The following is a 19,049-nucleotide window of genomic DNA, read 5'->3' on the forward strand; positions in this document are numbered from 1 at the left end:
CCAGTGGTGTCCATTCAGGACTGGGAAATAGAGAAAAAACAGAGTCTGGGGCCCAAAGTTAAGTGAAGGCGATAAAGTTCTGAGTGACAGCCTGCAAGGCAAAATGCAAAGCTTCCAATGCATCCTTTGAGAGCTGCTAACAGGGGTCTGAGGACACTGCCCTGCATCCTACACGCTGTTACAGACAGGGAGCCAAGACACAAGCTGTACCCAGCACACTGGTTTTCTGCCTTGAGGGGGCTGAAGCCGTAATTAAATGCGTCTGGTGAGACACGCAACCTGGTATTTGAGGAAGGGAAAGATAATACTTTTGTTTTAAGGTGAAGGTTCTGCTTTTGGAATTTGTAATTAGCTCATCAAGTAGGAATAATCAGAGTACTTACAGTCCCCAAATACATCATGCTGATTCATGCCTCCCATTAGAACTTGGCTCTTCCCTATCAGCACTCCCCCCAGGCTTTCCAGCTGAAAAATAAACTCAAGGGCAGGACTAAGTCCTACATTTTTATGAACTGTCATACAGAATGTTCTCAGTGAATGACGAATGAAACAGGTCCATGAATAAATGAGTGAATGTACCTGAGACTGAGTGGGGTTTTCTATTAAAAGGCGAAAGGCTTTGGTTAATAGCACTGCTGAATTACATTCATCATGTCCTTATTCTGATATAGAATGCTCTGAACCCTCTTTTTAAAGTCAGTCAATGATGGAGGGACAGCTCAGTGGAAGGGTGCTTTTCCTAGCATGTGAGAAGTTCCAGGTTCAAGTCCCACAGTATCACACACACACAAGTCAATCATTCCATTTCCTCAGAAAAGAGACGCAGAGATGCAGACAGCATAAAAACTCATGAAAAGAGACTCAAGATCTCTGCTCATTAGGGGAATATAAGTTATACTCATAAGAAGGTAACTTTATACATCTACTAAAGTGGCTAAAATTAAACAACTGATAATATTAAGTGCCAACAGATATAAAACCACTCCAACTCTCAGGCATTAATGGTAAGGAATGTAAAATGGTTCGGCCACTCTGAAAAACAGTTGACAGTTGGCTTAAAAGTTAAATACAGTTTTAGAAACTACGTAGAAGCAAAATCCCAAAATATTAAATCAGACAGCTTAACTTCCAACCCACATATCTACCAGGGTTTCTAGTCCAGAATGCCCTGCTCATAGGATGCCTATTTGCCATGGCTGTTATAGGAATGGCATAAGATGGTACTGAGTCAGAACTGTTTCTGAGTGGTGGAGACAAAGTGAAGAGCTTCTGGAGTTGCCAAGCCTGCCCTTTTCTTACAGGCATCAACAGCCTCTCCTTGTAAAATTTTGCATAGGTTTCCTTTAAACAAACCATTTAGAAGCAACTGAAATCAAGTTCTGGCCCTCCCTCATTCTTCTTAGTAACATTATTTGGGTACTATAGGAAATGAGGGGAAATAAAGCCAATTAAGTATCTCTATAATTTTTAACATTAAATGTACATTTAGCATATATCCTAGAAATCTTGATCCTAAAATAAAGTCATATTTCTACAAAAAAAAAAGCACATGGATATTAGTCAAACCGGAAAACAATAGCATGTCTTTAATTGGCAACTGGATAAACAAGCTGTGCTAGATCCATTATCCATCCAGCGAAACACCACCGAGCCTCGTTATAATAAAGTTTCCATTTAAAAAGAGGAAACAATACCACTTCACAATAAAAGGGAATAAACTACTGATTCATTCAGCAGCCTGTATTAACTTCTGAAGACATATGAAAAGTTAAAGCATCCAAATTCCTGGGGCTGGAGAGATGGCTCAGCGGTTAAGAGCACTGGCTGCTCTTCCAGATGGTGTGGGTTCAATGCCCAGCACCCACACATGGCACCCCACAACCATCTGTAACTCTAGTCACAGGGGACCCGACACCTTCTTCTAGCCTCTGTGGGCACCAGGCATGCAGATGATACATAGACACACGTGCAGTTAAAACACCCATGCACATAAAACATAAATAAATTTAAAAGTAAATACATAAATCAACAAAAAAGCGCCAAAATCAAAAGGCTATGAACTATATAAATCCATTTATATGGTATTCTGGAAAAGCCCAAATTATAGGGAGAAAAAACAGATTAATGATTGCTAGGAGCTATGGGATAGAAAAGGAGGATGGATTCAAAGGGTCTTAAGGAAACCTTCTAAGATGATGGAAATCGGCTATATCTTGATTTTAGTGGGTTGATTATATACTGTATTTGTTCATCAGACTCAGAGAGCTGTCTGGGTACAGTGACATCACCTATAATCCCAGCTGCTAGGGAGACTGTGGCAGGAATGTCTCTTCAACTTAAGAGCTCAACGTTACACTGGCTGAGAAGTTGCTGGCATTTTATTGCTGCTGGAAGAGGAAAGTCATTTTCTTCAGTGGAGTGGCACGGGCTATACTGTCTGCACTAAAAGGTAAGCCCCACTTTCAAGACAAGTCAGCCAACTGACTTACTGATAGACTAGACTTAATCGGCTTTAAAGGGTCAGGGGGTAGAGAATATGAATGATACGATGTTGGGTGGGTGAGAAGGTGGGGGAAGATCTGGGAGGAGCTGGAAAGGGGGATGAATATAATCAAAGTATAACTATGAAATTCTCAAAGAATAAATAAGAACATTATTTAGAAAAAAGAAAATGTTCCTTTCTGTGGCACCTTCTAGGCAGTTAACTGTGTCAAGATGAAGCTGAACATCTCTTTCCCAGGCACCAGCTGTCAGAAACTCATTGAAATGGACAACGAACGCAAACTTCATACTTTCTATGGGAAGCATGGCCACAGAAGCAGCTGCTGGTGCTCTAGGTGAAGAGTGGAAGACAGGTTGTGTGTCCAGATCCATGATGGGAACGGCAGACAAGGTTTTCCCGGAAGCCAAGGTGCCTTGACCCATGACTGGTGAGTAACAAGCATCAGACTGTGCCTGTGATGAGCAAGGCGCATTCTTGTGACAGACCAAAGAGAACTGGAGAGAGGAAGCACAAGTCTGTTTAGGGGCACACTGTGGATGCCAAGCTGGTGTTCTCAACTTGGTTATTGTAGAAAGGGGAGAGAAGGATATTCCTGGACTAACAGAAGACACCACTGTGCCTCGGGGGTTGGGGCCAAAAAGATCTAGCAGAATGCAAAAGCTTTTCGGTCTCTTAAACAAGATGTCTACCAATATATTAGTCAGAAAGCCCTGAAACAAAAAAGGTGAGAAGCCCGGAACCAAAACCCTGAAGATTCAGCATCCTGTTACTCCACGTATCCTGCAACACAAGTGCTCAGAGAAACAACATGCTAAGAAAAACGAGGAGGAGGCTACAGAATGTGCTAAACTTTTAGCCAAGCGAATGAAAGAAGCCAAAGAAAAATTCCAGGAACAGATTGCCAAGAGACGTAGGCTGTCCTTGCTGAGAGCTTCTACTTATAAGTCTGAGTCCAGTCAAAAATAAGTCTTTAAGGGTAACAAACAAATGATCAAACCTTGAAGCACACACATAGACTAATGTTTTCATTGAGGGCTGCAATTCCAGGGCACCGAGGGTAAGGGATACTGAGTCAAAGGAGAATGGAAACAGCATGGTGGTGTGTTACAGATCCTCAACTGGTTGTCGCTTGCAAGGTACACAGAGCGCCTGCTCATATGGGACCTCTCTGGAGAAGCCGTGTGTAGAACAGTCAGTGGGACAAAAACAAAGCAATTTACCTCCTGTCTCCCTTCATCAAAGCTTGCCCAACACAGTACTCTCTCACTGCATCACCCAGCCCTCATGCTGTTCCTAGGCAGAGAGGCTCCTGTGAGTCCATTAGCTCAAGCCTCTGCTCCATGGCTGCAGCTCCAGCCTGAGGAGCCCAGGGAGGCATTGGCACTAAGACCTGCCTCATACTGGGGAACAAGAGATTGTCAGTGAAGTAAGGAGAAGCATCCTAAGATAGCCATCTAGGCTGCAGGACTAGAAGAGCATCCCCAGAGAAATGTGACAAAAAAGCAAGTGGCCAGGGTCTGGGTGGGGTGGAGGGTGGTACAGGTGGGAATAGCAGATATGAGATTCTCCACAGACTGGGTCTGGAACAATGGAATCATTACTATAGTGTTTAAAGTTTTGTTTATAAGACTATCCCATCTGTTCAGAGGAACCTTGAAGCAAACAATTTCTAAACATTAATTCTAATTAATTAAAGTGTTCCCATTCCCTGGACTCTATTCCCAAAGACCAGCTCCACAGCCCAGGCCCTTCCAGCTCATCACCTACCCCCTGCCAGGCCTTATCTCCAACCCCAGTAGACGTCCTTCTGCTGCCCAGATGAAGACCACACCAGTCAGAAGAACAGAAATGCCCTGCTGCACCAAAGATCAAGCTAGCTGGCAGAGGGTCAGCCCCTAACTTGGACAGAAACTCCCTAGTATATCAGAGGTCATGACAGCCAGAAATCTAGGCCACAAAGACCAAAAGACCAAAGAATCCAAGGAACAAAACACCATCCAACAAAGACAAACTCAGAATTCAGCACCTAGACCTATAATCAGCCAGAACCCCGATGCCTAAACACCAGAGGAGGAATACAATCAACAACAGTTGATTCCTGAATATCAATTACTTTCCAAAGTAAGCTCACTTCTTTCTTAAAGGATGAGGAAATGCGAATGTTCATGTGGACACAGAACTCACAGTCTCAGTAAAGAGTTTGGCATCAAATTCTCAGCAGCACACCTTCCACACAAGAAACAGGTTTCAATGGTTCAAGAGGCTAATAGCTGGGCTATTCTTGCATCCCTAAATAGCTAAAAACTTCACCCGTGGTTTCTTAAATTGATTTATCTATTTGCTCATTCTTTTCAGCGTTTTATTCTTTATGAAGGAGTAGGAGGTGAGAGGATGATGATGTATGTGATCATGTGCATCCTGTGGGCTATTTGCATATAAAAAACGGCATGCTGGGGGGTAAGGGTTGTGCTTGTGTCTAAGTTGAAGGTAGCATCTGATTGTGTGTGTGTGTGTATCTATGTGTATGTGTGAGTATGTGAATGTATGTGACTTTGTACGTGAGTGTGAGTGTGTGTATGTGAGTGTTGTGTGAGTGTCTGTGTATTTCTGCATGTGTGAGGACATGCCTATAAAAGTACAAGAAGCTTACAGAACAGCAAATAGATTGAATTAGAAAAGAAAGTCCCCATACTACATAATAACCAAAACACTAAACATGCAGAACAAAGAAAGAATATTAAAAGCTGCAAGAGAAAAAGGCCAAGTAACATACAAAGGTTGACCTATTGGAATTACACCTGACTTCTCAATAGACACTCTAGAAGCCAGAAAGGGCTGGACTTGCAGACTATAAGAGACCACAAATGCCAGCCCAGACTACTTTACCAGGTGAAACTTTCAATCACCATAAATGGACAAAACAAGATATTTCATGAAAAAGTCAAATTTAAACAATATCTATCCACAAATATTCAGAAGGTACTAGAGGAAAACTCCAACCCATGGAAGTAAACTCACACCAGCAAAACCCAAAGAAGAGCCGGGCGGTGGTGGCGCACGCCTTTAATCCCAGCACTCCGGAGGCAGAGGCAGGCGGATCTCTGTGAGTTCGAGGCCAGCCTGGTCTACAAGAGCTAGTTCCAGGACAGGCTCTAAAGCTGCAGAGAAACCCTGTCTCGAAAAACAAAAACAAAAAAAAAAACCCAAAGAAGAAAAACACATACATACAGATACACACCACACACACACACACACACACACACACACTACCAAAAATAACAACAAAATAACAAGAATTAACAATCATTGATCATTAATAGCTATCAATATCAATAGACTCAATTCTCCAATAAAAAGACACAAGGTAGGGGCTGAAGAGATAGCTCAGCAGTTAAGAGTATTGCCTGCTCTTCCAAAGGCGCTGAGTTCAGTTCCCAGCAACCAAATGGTGGCTCACAACCATCTGTAATGAGGTCTGGTGCCCTCTTCTGGCCTGCAGGCATACATGCAGACAGAATATTGTATACATAAAAAAATATATGAATATAAAAAAAGACACAAGGTAGCCTGGCAGTGGTGGTACACACTCTTAATCCCAGCACTCAGGAGGCAGAGGCAGGCAGATCTTTGTGAGTTGGAGGACAGCCTTGTCTACGAGAGCTAGTTCCAGGACCGGCTCCAAAGCTACAGAGAAACCCTGTCTTGAAAAACCAAAATAAGTAAATGAATAATTTTTAAAAAGACGCAAGCTAACAGAACAGTTAAAAAAAAAAGGGGGGGGGGATCCATCCCTCTGCAGCATACAAGAAACACACCTCAATATCAAAAACAGACATTATCTTAGAGTAAAAGATCGGGGAAAGACTTTCCAAGCAAATGGACCTAAGAAGCGAGATGGTGTAGCTATTTTAATATCTAACAAAATAGACTTCAAAATTAATCAAATGGGATAGAGAAGGACACTTCATACTCATTAAAGGAAAAAAATCTTCCAAGATGACATTCAATTCTTAATATCCATGCTCCAAACGCAAGGGCACCCATATTTGTAAAAGAAACATTACTAAAGCTTAAGTCACACATCAAACCTCATACATTAATTGTGGGAGATTTCAAATCCCACTCTCATCAATGGCCAGGTCATCCAGACCAAAACTAAACAGAGAAGTAATGGAGCTAACAGACGCTATGAATCAAATGGACCTAACAGATAGCTACAGAACATTTCACCCAAACACAAAAGAACATACCTTCTTCTCAGCACCTCATGGAACTTTCTCCAAAACTGACCACATACTCAGTCACAAAACAAGTTACAAGCACAGATACAAGAAACTTGAAATTCTATTTATTTGGTGACCTCACCTGACCTTTAGATAAGGAACAATTTCAGACCTGTGAGGTTTGAGTGCTATGTTAGGTCAGGATGCATCTGCAGCCAGCTTCATCAGACTACATACCTCCGCAGTGCTAGTCTCTAGACTACAGACCATGGGCCGATATGTAATCCATCCCTCACAGCACAAATATCAACACACAGTAAACAGTTACGCTCCACTTTAAATTCAAAGCCTGAAGACTATGGTTCTAATCCTGCCCTCTGAGATATCACTGCAACAGTTATCCTTCATGGGGACAAGGAAAGCTCAACTCTGTATTTTGTAAGAATGCTATCATGGGCATTCAAAAGTTACTAAATTCATTGTGTTTTCTCGTGTGTATTGTCTGAATTAATTCTCACAACCAGTGTAGCACATAGAATATATTACTGCCCCATTGTAAATGATGACAGAGAAAAAAGACGTATGATTTACTCATAGCCAGCATCTGAACTCCAGGGTCCTGTCCTCAGTAAGCCACCCAACAGATGCGTGACCTACAATAGCTTGATTCTGTAGCTAGACAGGCTCAAATAGCACACAGCCCCTGTCATGATGGAATCTGTGCTCTGTGGCAAAGATGGGTATTGAACAAGTAATTACAAGTAAGTGAAAGAACAGAGAGCCACTACAGTACAGATTTCAGTCCACTAAAAGGACAATAGTGCCAAGTTTATTGTCATACTAATATGAACTATGTTGGTCAGCTCTGCAAAAGCACCAATCATTCAGACACTGCATACATTTTATGAGTTCAGTGATTATTTTCTTTTTTTAAAAACATTTTTATTTATTATGTATATAGGGCTCTGCCTACATGTATTCCTGCAGGTCAGAAGAGGGTACCAGTTCTCATTACAGATGGTTGTGTGCTACCATTTGGTTGCTGGGAACCAAATGAAAGGGCAGTCAGTGCTCTTAACTGCTGAGCTATCTCTCCAGCCCTAGTGATTAGTTCCTAATCCCAACAGGTTTTGACAAATAATGTTTAAATCAAAAATAAAGTTCAATAAAATCAATTATATATTCACCTACCCTCAGAACAAAATGTAAAAATTGTCGTTGCTTAAGTAAATACCAGAGTACTGATCATTTTAATTAAAAGAAAGTTCTTTCATGTAGATATTTCCATGAGAGATGAATAAGCCTCACACTGTGAAATACAGCATTTCTGGCTGTGGTAGCCAGAACCACAGCACTTTAATCCCAGCTCTTGGGAAGATGAATCAGGCAGATTTCTCTGAGTTTGAAGTCAGCCTGGTATACATGTGCATTCCATGCCAGCCAGAGCTACACAATGAGAACTTGTCTTTAAAAAAAAAAAAAAAAGAATACAGTATTAAGAAGTCAATTCTCGGTTCATTTAGAGATAGTCTGACATGGTCATGAACAGAGATTTTGGTGTCTGACCAGCTATGCCTGCATGTCGACTCTGACACAACACGTTATTGGGCAGCTTTCTTGGCTTCTAAGTCCAAGTTCTTCACCAGTAAAAGGTGATTAAACGATGGGCAAACCACAAAGAGTTTCTCTGAAGGCTGAAGGAATGACAAATGAATGAATGAATGAATGAATGAATGCAAAGTGCTCAGCCTCCAGTATCTCTCTAAATTGTCTGCCAGGTTGTGGACACAGAAAGAGAAGAAATAGCAAATGTGTGGTGTGTGGGTGGACTTGATGTTAGGGAGCCAGAATCAGAAGGCTACTAGAGAGCACCTAAATCAGCAGAGGAGGCAGATCCAGGCACTCTCAGTAAAGGGCCCTTCCTGGGAGGCAGAAAGGCAAATGGAAGCTGACAGACAGTAATTAGAGCTAATTCATGTTTGGGAGGAAAGAACAGCAATGTGGACAATTAGAGCGGCTTTTCCCCATGCCTCAGCAACACTGAAACACGTCAGCGGAGGGAGGAGATGTCACCCACCACTTGCTTGCCCTCCCGCAGTGTGACTTCAGCATCCAACAGGTACAGCCTCCGGGTGATAGAAAGCCACAGCCGGAAAGGGGCCCAGAAGTAACCGAAACTGGTGGTTTTCGAGTCTCTAAACCATAAAAGCCTTTCCTTAAAAGGAAAATATGAATGAAAAAGAGAAAGCATGCAGTTCCTTCGGCTTCTGAAAAAATGTGGTCCCTGAGGCCAGCAGCTGTGGTCTCCACTTCCCACCCACATCCCCACCACAGCTCCTAAAGCATCATCAGAGAGCCACAGACAGTGACCTTCTCCTCAATTCTACCTTAGAGACAGAAGGTCAGGAAGCAGGGGGCTCCCGTGTCTACAGAGGAAGCGGGCTAAACTAGAACAGAACACAACCAGTTTCCTAACGGCCAGTCAGGTCCTCTATCAACAGTTTGCCACTTTCTTGACCCACACACAAACTGCTTCAAGAGCCCAGATGGGAGGCTGGTAACCCATGAAGTGGGGCACCGAGAGCCTAAATCCTGTTAATCCTCACCTGAACAGGACAGGGCCTTCATCACTGACGAGAGCTACCAAACAAGGTAGTTGATTTTTTCTTTTAAACACTAAAACAAATTAAGGCAAAAACAAACAACAACAACAAAAACCATCCTGAAAGAAAGGCAGGCACCACAGGAAATGCATAGCAGCCTCGCATTCACAGCCCAGGCTGCATGCAGTTCTGCTGGGGAGGAAGGTTAAGCCGCATTAGTGAGACTGTGGGGGAATGAAAACAGGGAAAATATCCTATCAGAATTAACTGCAGTGACTAAGGCATTAATTAGAGTCTTCTGATGCCCAGCATGATTTATGTTCTGAGCACAGTACCCAGCTCAGATCATCTGCTTAGACCTGGAGGCATCTATATTTGAAAACCAAAGGTCGGGCCAAGTGCTTCCTCCTTGGGACTCTGTTGCACAGATCAAGGTTCAAATCAACACATGTAAATTATTTTCTAAAGTACCATGACTTTCCTCCCTTTGAGTCACCAGCGATAGACCGAGCCCTCAAAGTTCAGCATAACCCTGCATCTATGTCGAAAGCCAGGAGACTGGCAGGAATCCGGTCACGCTGAAGCCTATGACACTCCACCGCTTCATATGGACACCCCAGCACTCAGGATAGCATTTTCACCTTTTCAGTCCTTAAAGGAGGGTTTATGGTACTCAGAGAGAAGGCTGCCAGATTTGACATAGATTATTTCCCAGCCTTATCTGTCCCACATTCCTTACATGCTGTCTCACCTTCTCCAGTTTGAACACAGCGCCGACATGCGGGTGGATGAGCCCTTGCTGACAGTACTGCAGGGCTGAGGACATGCTCTTGGAAAACAATGCAAAGTCCTGCTGTTGGTAGCGACCCCAGAACAGGCCAATGGCAGAGATATTCTTCAGGAGCAACAAGTTGGTGGGCAGAGATGCGATTTTTCCTCCAGCGAATCCCAACACCACAATCCTGCCTTCCCACGCCAGGCTGAGGGAGAGGAGGGAGGGGGAAAGGTTATGAGCCACAATGGACAGACAGGGCTGGGAAGATGGCTCAGTCAATGGAATGTTTATAGTGCAAGCATGAGAACCTAAGTTCTGATCCCCCGCATTCACATAGGAAGCCAGGCATGGGGGTGTGCACCCATAATAACAGCACTGGGGGTCTCTGGGCAGCCAGACCAACTGAGATGGGAACCACTGGGTTCAGTGGGAGACCCTGTCTCAAAATATCAGGTGGAGATCCGGGCAGTGGTAGCACACACCTTTAAACCCAGCATTCAGGAGGCAGAGGCAGGTAGATCTCTGTAGGCCAGCCTGGTCTACAGAGCAAGTTCCAGGGCAGGCTCCAAAGCTACAGAAGAAACCCTGTCTCAAAATAATAAAAAAAAAAAAAAGATAAAAATACATTCAGTAACTCTACTTTGTTATACAAGCCAAGCATCCTCCCCAGATGGAAGGATAAGGAGTGGCATGAAATAGTATTCCACAGGAAGGAAATCCTGTCACAAGCTGTCACACAGGTGTCCTCTGGGACAGTGTGCTTTAGAATCGAGGCTGGCTCATGTGGAATAGTCCTTTTGAACACTGTGAATATGTGTCACTCTGACTGATTTAATAAAAAGCTGAACAGCCAATAGGTAGGCAGGATTCGAGGGCAGAGAATGCTGGGAAAAAAGAAAGATGGAGTTGCCAGTAAGAACAAGAAGGAAGAAGACATGCAGGAGGACAGGTAAATGCCATGAGTCATGTGGCAACACATAGATGAATAAAAATAGGTTAATTTGGCTGGGCAGTAGTAGCACATGCCTTTAATCACAGCATCAGGCAGAAGGCAGAGGCAGGTGAATCTCTGTGAGTTCAAGGCCAGCCTGGTCTACAGAGCTAGTTCCAGGACAGGTAGGACTGTTACACAGAGAAACCCTGTCTCAAACCCTCACCAAAAAAGGGCTAATTTAAGTTATAAGAGCTATAAGCCTAAGTTATCAGCCAAGCTTTCATAATTAATATAGATCTCCATGTCATGATTTGGGAGCTGGCAGGAGGGACAGAAAAAGTCCAATTGCAGTCTCTTCAACTATGGAAGGATATTGGGTATCAACAAATGTCTTTCCAAAGGTTGTATTTCAAGGCAACTCGACTTGAATAAGACAGATGATGGCATAAGCAGTCAGTGTAAACAAAGATATTTTAGGACTCCTTAAGGCATGGTACTTCTTTAGAGGATTCTGAATAATCTATAAAAACTCCCAACTTTTCTTTAGCCCATTGTGAAAAGTGCCATAGAGCATACTATACGTGAATCATAAAAACAATAACAACTTTTGCATGGGTCTTTGATGGAAGAGATGTGCGTGGTTGTGTGGGTTTTGTCTGTTTAGTGGTTGTTGTTTTGCTTTTCTTCTTCAGAAAGGAAATGTACGCTATCCTTGAACACAGTTATCAAGACGGAAGGCAGGAGGAGGCAGTGCACTAGTCTCTGCACCCTCGTCTGCTTCTCTAAGCACAGGACCAGCACCCTGAGTGATGCTCCCTCGTCCAGATGCCGGCTTCCCAGCTCAGGGGATTCCTTCTGGATTCTTTCCAGTGGATCTCTTCTGTGGCCAAGCTGCTCTCTCTGCTCTTGTTTTTCTACTTCAAACTGAGATAAATGACAAAGCATGGATGTGAAAAACATGAAACCAGGCCAGGAGTGGTGGCTCCTGCAGGCTTGTAATCTCAGCACTCAGGAGGCAGGGCAGCAGGAGTCCAAGGGCAGCCTTGACTTACTTACTTACTTACTTACTTACTGAGTGCCTTTCAGGACAACACAGCAAATACCCTGTATGATTTAGGTTTTGAGACAGGGTTTCTCTGTGTAGCTTTGGAGCCTGTCCTAGAACTCGCTCTATAGACCAGGCTGGCCTCGAACTCACAGAGATCTGCCTGCCTCTGCCTCCTAAGTGCTGAGATTAAAGGTGTGTGCCACCAACATCCAGCCAAATATCTTGTCTTAAAAAACCCAGGAGGAGAGGGAAATGGAGAGGGTAGGTGGAGGCAGTACTCTCAGAGAACGCCAGAAGCCCTGGTGAAAACAAAAAGAAGCTGGGAAGATAGAGCAGTTCCACCAAGGCCCATGACACAGTTTATCAGAAAAGTCAAGGAAGCGCACAGCATGCTACTGCAGGGCCTGCACCATCCAAAGAGCTGGGGACTGGGGAACTGCTGCCACAGCAATCCTAGCATCTGAACAATGCCCGCACCAGAGCCCTGAACCCCCATGTATTTAAAGCAGTTAGTGGGGGGCCCAGGGAGTTAGATTTAACACATGGATACTTTCTAAAGTCCTTGGCATTGCCAACTGGAGAGTCTGCAGTCATTTTTTGAATATTTTCCAGTTGGGTATTTTGTTTTTGCTATATTTAAGCATTTCCTGATTTTCTCTGCTTCTGTTCCTTGTCACCCACCCACTCAGCTATTCTCGTTGACGCCGATGCCTACAGGCGACGTGAGCAGCAGAGAGAGAGAAGCCAAGGCAGGAGTCAGAGATGCAGGAAAGCTCTGTGGAGCCCCAGCTCTAGGGCACAGACCTGCTGAGAGACTCCAGGAAGACGTCTCCTCCCACCATGTCGATGGCCACATTCACCCCACCGCTGGCCAGCTTCTTCACTGCCTCCTTCAGGCTGCCCTGGCTGTAGTTCACACTGAACTGTGCACCCCGCTCCATGGCCAGCTTGCACTTCTCATCGCTTCCAGCGGCAGCTATGACCTGAGGGAAAACACAGGACTTCCAATGATCCAGATCACATCATAGGAGGGGTGCAGCCTACCAATCTATCCTCAAGCGCTTCTCAAGAAACTCCCCTTGCCCAAGCATCAGCCTTGATTCCAACAATGACAGACCTCACGGGCCCCTCCAGGGACCATAAGTTCTGAAGCCCACAGTTTGAGGAATCCCGTATGTCTAGTTAGATGGTTTAAAACACAATGAAAGTTTTCTCCAACTCCAAATGAAAACCACCATTTAATGAGCACCCACCACGAGCTACACAGTAAGAATACAAGCTGGACATCACAGCTGGAGTCAAGAAAGCACAATGCAGTGTGTGGCAGGGAAGGAGAGAGGCTCCACACGCACAAACCAGAGACATCCATCCAGTCTAGATCTTGAAGATCAGGAAAGGCTTCCCAGAAGGTGAACATAAGTCAGATAGACCAGGGTTCAAATCCTGGCTCTTCTAACCACCAGCTGTGTCACATTGGACAAATTACTTAGGAAGAACCAATGACACACTCTGTTACTATTTTCCCAGGCACTATTCTAAATGTACAGCAGTAATTCATTTATTCATGATAGTTCAATGAAACACACACCATTAGCTCTATGCTATTGATGGAGAAACTGAGGCAAGTTAAGAGAAGTTAAGTATCCAAGGAAGTCCACACAGCTAAGACCCAATCCAGGGAACACACTTAACCGGGCTCTAAACACTTAACCTCCTCACTGCCTGACAGCTTCTCTGGGGCTCAGCTACCTCAAATTGGTCAAAGAAAACATATTTCTAAAGGTAAATGGAACCCTGAATACAAACGCCCCAGGGGAGGTAGAAAAATTGCAGCCAAAGTCAACCATATGCAATAGCTTATTCTATTTAAACTTCAGAGGAACGTTATGGGAAAGGGATAATTACTGCCCCTCCATTACTGCAGAGGTACAGGCTCAGAGAGAATAAGCAATCAAGCCAGGGTCACCCAAGTAGTAGATGGCAGAAGAATACTGCAAAGTCAATAGTACTGCCTTCTTCCAAAGTGCATGCTTTTTCTGCTTTGTCATCCTCAGGGAAAATCATGCCCACAGGTTTGTAGCTAGTCCAGGATCTGGGAAACTCCAAAGCTACAAACACCCAAGCATCGCCAAGAAGAGACTTTTCAGTGAGGACTCCCGGCATGAGGTCCAAGGCGGTGCTCAGAATCTGCACTTGTGTAGCTTGAAAGCATTGGTTTGACTGTTAGTTGGGGGTTTGGGTTGCTTGCCTGGTTTCTTTGGGACGGGCTATTGCTATGCACTGCAGGCTGGACTCTAGCTCTCCGTTCTCCTCCCCCGCTCTTCTGGTTCTGAGAACAATGGGAGTATACCACCACTCCTGGACATAAAGAAACTTAATTTTCTTTCCTTTTTTATGGTGCTGGGAATTGAGCCTGGAGCCTTACACTTGCCAGACAATTACTTGCTCTACCTGCTTAGCCATGCCTGTGTTTTTACTCCAGCCTGTCTCACAAGCACAGGTGTGGAACTCTCTTTGTGAGATCTTGACAGCACTCAAAAGACTTTCAGACTTAAGTACTACAAAGAGTGGATGCTTGGGCAAGGGCTATCGCACTGCTTCTTACCCATAAGGATGCAGTGCAGAGTCCGTCACAGTGGTACATGCCTATAAACCCATCTGTCTAGAAGGCTGAAGCCAGCCTAGGCGATGGAGAAAGACGCAATCTCATTGTTACTGCCCCATTCTACTGACCACTTTAACCATTTGTAAACTCGTTTCAGCATTATTATGTATGTGTGATGGTTGATATCTCTTTGAGTTAGATATAGCAGCTTCTTTGTTAATTGATTACTAAATAAAATCTTTAGTATGTTAAAAAAGAATGTGTTACCGGGCGGAGGTGGCTCGCACCTTTAATCCCAGCACTCAAGGCCAGCCTGGTCTACAGAGTGACTTCCAGGACAGCTAGGGTTACACAAAGAAACCCTGCCTCAAAAACAAAACAAAGCAAAATCGTACCAGATACTGAAGAATATCAGTGCCCATAAAGGATTCCAAACTCACCCATAACTATTTGGAACTGAAAGCTACTTTTAAGTGCTCCCTACTACAGCCCTTAAAACAGCCCAGCTTACTGAGGGCCATTTCCACAGAGGGCTATGGCGAGCAGACACCAGACCAGAACCAGGTAGGTACCTGATCCCATCTACAGACTGCCATGAGGTCCCAGTGAGACCTACAGTGAATTACTTTCTCTCTTGGTGCTTCACTTCCTTGATCTGTGAAGCAGAGATAATAAACACGTAGAGGACTCATCTCCCAGGGGTAGTGTGAGGATCAAGGTTAAGATGATTGCTTTGGGGGCCCTCTGGACACAGTATGCAACACTGTGGGCAGAAAGTGTGATCAAGTGGCCTGTGCCAAGTAGGGCGCATGGAAACAGTTTTAACTTTTACTTTCATTTTATTTCTATTTTAAAGAACTTTCTGCTTCAAAAGAAGATATAGCTCAGATGAATTTTAATATCTGAATTGAAGCAAAGTTTTCTACCAAACCTCTTAGAACTAAATAAATAGTATAATTTTGTCTTCTTAAGAAATGCTAAACAGACATGGAGACTAACCATGATCCCTTCCCTGCCCCCCTCCCCGTAAGAGAGATAAAAGCCCTTCCTGATAACATGAAATGTGCTAATATTCCGCAGGAAACCTCCAAATTCCCAAGGCTGTTCTCAGCTCTCATATCTCCTTCCGCAAGTTTCCTGAGGTGAGAAAGGAAAGATGCCACCTGAGGCACCAAATACCATCAACTTCTGTTTCTAGGCGCGGTCTCACCATTCCAGCCACATGGGCCTGAGGAGCCTTGCACTCAGTGTATCCAAAACCGCTCTCTATTTCCTCCTGCGTGCTCCGTCTCAATAAATGCCAATTACAAAAGTTAACTAAGTCTTTCTCTTCCCACTCAATGTCTAACAATAACAGGACTCATTAGAGCCGTGCTGACACACCACACTTCTTACAGGCGTGTGCACATAGACTCTCGGTATTCCCAGCAGCTCTAGGGAAGTGCTGCTCACAAATGAGGCGATGGATGCTCTTCAGCTGGAAGCAGAGCTGGCATGCGAACCTCCTCCTATATCTTTAAAGTGCTCCTCTGACTAGTAGGATGCTCTCTGGTCTTTGAATTCTCTGTTTCTTCCCCACTTCAGAGATCTGGACTGCCTTGGTCCAAGTATCATAACCTCTAGCCTAGGCAACGCACCTGCCCTTCTGTCTCCATCACCTCGGACCTTACCTTTATCCCTCATACCAAGAGCCACCACAGTGAACTTTAAATGCAAAGACGGTGCAGGGAGTGGTAGTGAGGGCCTGCAATTCCAGTCAAGCTGGAGGATCCGCAGTTGGAAGCCAGTCTAGACCACTCAGCAAGATCTTGCCTCAAACAAAACAAACCTAAAACTAAAGATAATAATGTCATTTTCCTCCCAACAGTCTCCAATAAACTTTCAAATACTTCAGCTACAAACAAGGCCCTTGTGATTCTATCATGCCTGACTAGCGTCATCTTTCACCATTCCCTGCAGGTCCTTTGTTCCAGAGATAGCACTGGCAGGCAATTCTCTTCTTGCACGGTGCCTCTTTCTTTTTCTGGGTCTTCTACAACATTGTCCGACCACTACAGTAGCCTTGACTTGCCTTCACCTTCTGCTATAGCTGATACCAGTCCTTCAGAGATCATCTGAAATGTCTATTTCCTCATAGAAGTCTTTCTCTGGCCCCTGCAGCCCCAGAGATGTCCCCTGTAGAGAACCAGTCCATCTTCCACTCCATTCATTCATTCATTCATTCATTCATTCATTCATTGCTTGATTTAGGAAACAGCTCTTGAGTATATACTATGTTCCAGGTACCATGATAGCTGCTGGGATGAGTCCTGAACCATGAAAACATTTCCCTTGCCCTCATGGGGATTATAGTCCAGAAGAAGGAAAGACATTGACCCACAATAGGCCACATATGGAGTAATCACACAGTAAGGTATGTACTAAAAAACAGAGGCATAGGGTAGTATGAGATCATACATAAATAGTAGGGAGGGGAGACTGACCTAGCCTGAGGACAGAGATGCTTCCCTGGAAAGGTGACGTGAGTTTAAGCCTGAATACATGGGTGACAGTTGGGAGCACTGCAGGGAGAGAGATGTGCATCTGCAGAGGCCACGGCGGGAGGCAGCCCTTGCCAGGTTCCAGTACCTCAAGGGCCAAGTGGTACAATCTAGGTCTCCTCTTAGTGGGAAAGCACACAGACGGCAAGACCATCCTCTAAGTACTGTGTGTCCCCAGTGCCCTTCCCAGGATACTTCATATGTGAATTAATGTCTTTTATGCCTAAACACTGGAGTTAATTTTTAAGGAGTATTCTAACACATGCATACCTTGGCCCGGAGAACATTTGTCGCCACATCGATCACCGCAAGGCCTGTGGCTCCAGAGGCTGCCGTTACTAGAACAGTTTCTCTGCGCCGAGGGAAGACGAATATTACTGCAGGAACCTTCAAAGCTCACACACGGTAAGATCCCAGAAACACTGATGAGAGCTTTTCAAAGAGACCTTTTCATTCAAACCGTCATGTTAATATATCCTCCAGCATGTAGGGGTGGGATATGTACATGACTTCAGGATCAATGCTAACTCTGTCTAGTTCTAAAGATTTTTCCAGAAAGAGGTCTCTCAATCTCTCTGGATACCTCTGTCTCACGGCAGTAGCGACTGTTCCTCTGAGCAACCACACTGATACAGGCCTCAGAAATGTCTTCCTGTAACTATTCTCAACTAAACACGGTCTGATGTTAGAAGGGGGTATGTCGACCGAGTTTTCTGCCCTACCCAGTCCCACACCACCCACAGCCATTTAGTCCCAAATAATCACACAGAGGTCCACATTAATTATAAACTGATTGGCCCATTAGCTCAGGTTCCTTATTAACTAATTCTAACAACTTACATCAGCCCATAATTCTTTTTTTTTTTTTTTTTTTTTTTTTTTTTTTTTTTTTTTGGTTTTTCGAGACAAGGTTTTTCTGTGGCTTTGGGGCCTGTCCTGGAACTAGCTTTTGTAGACCAGGCTGGTCTCAAACTCACAAAGATCCGCCTGCCTCTGCCTCCCGAGTGCTGGGATTAAAGGCGTGCGCCACCATCGCCCAGCCATCGCCAGCCCATAATTCTTGTCTGTGTTAGCCATGTGACTTGTTACCTTTTTTTGGTGAGGCAGTCACTTCTTGCTTGCTCTGTGTCTGACTTCCTCTGTGTCTGGGAGATAACCACAGACTGAATATTTCCTCTTCCCAGAATTCTTGTTACCCTGCCTCTACTTCCTGCTTGGTCACCCTGCCTATACTTCCTGCCTGGCTACTGGCCAATCAGCATTTATTTAAAATACAGGTGACAGGGTCCCTTGTCCCACCTCAGTGTAGTCATGGACTAGACACTATTCAACTGAAGCTACCAGCTGGAGCAACTCTGAAGGCCAGCTCTGTGAACTGATTGAGAGCCAGTTTCCCAAATATAAAAGGAAGACTGCAGAACTTTTAAGTTTAAAATATCCAGAGTCGACAGTGTGACCTTTAATCCTAGCATTTGAGACAAAGGCAGGTGGATCTTTGTAAGTTTGAGGTCGGCCTGGTCTACAGAGTGAATTCCAGGACAGCCAGGGTAACACAGAAAAACCCTGTCTTGAAAACCAAATATAGATAGATAGATAGATAGATAGATAGATAGATAGATAGATAGTAAAATAAAATATCCTATCCTACTTGGCACAACCAACCAAGCCTCATGGAAACACACACCATAAGCCTCACACAGGAAGTAAATTTAAATAAACTGGGTCCCACCTAGGAATAATGGTACAGACCCATGATCCTAGCACTCAGAAGGCTGAGAATGAAGCTCTTAAATTTGAAGCTAACCTGGGCTATATAAG

At 44.3% G+C, this 19,049-nt stretch overlaps 1 protein-coding gene across 1 annotated transcript in view; it reads right to left on the reverse strand.

Annotated features, from left to right (window-relative positions):
• LOC119827545 (quinone oxidoreductase-like protein 2) overlaps positions 1-19,049 on the reverse strand; it is a 34,276-nt gene that overhangs the window by 8,231 nt on the left and 6,996 nt on the right. Inside the window, exons 7-9 of the mRNA XM_038349310.1 lie at positions 17,502-17,583; positions 12,891-13,069; positions 10,081-10,309 (exon numbers count right to left, since the gene is read on the reverse strand). Coding sequence (XP_038205238.1) covers positions 10,081-10,309; positions 12,891-13,069; positions 17,502-17,583 — 490 coding nt within the window. The remainder of the gene's footprint in view (positions 1-10,080; positions 10,310-12,890; positions 13,070-17,501; positions 17,584-19,049) is intronic.

This window comes from Arvicola amphibius, chromosome 12 (genome assembly GCF_903992535.2).
Source record: "Arvicola amphibius chromosome 12, mArvAmp1.2, whole genome shotgun sequence".
Classification (NCBI taxonomy): Eukaryota; Metazoa; Chordata; class Mammalia; order Rodentia; family Cricetidae; genus Arvicola; species Arvicola amphibius.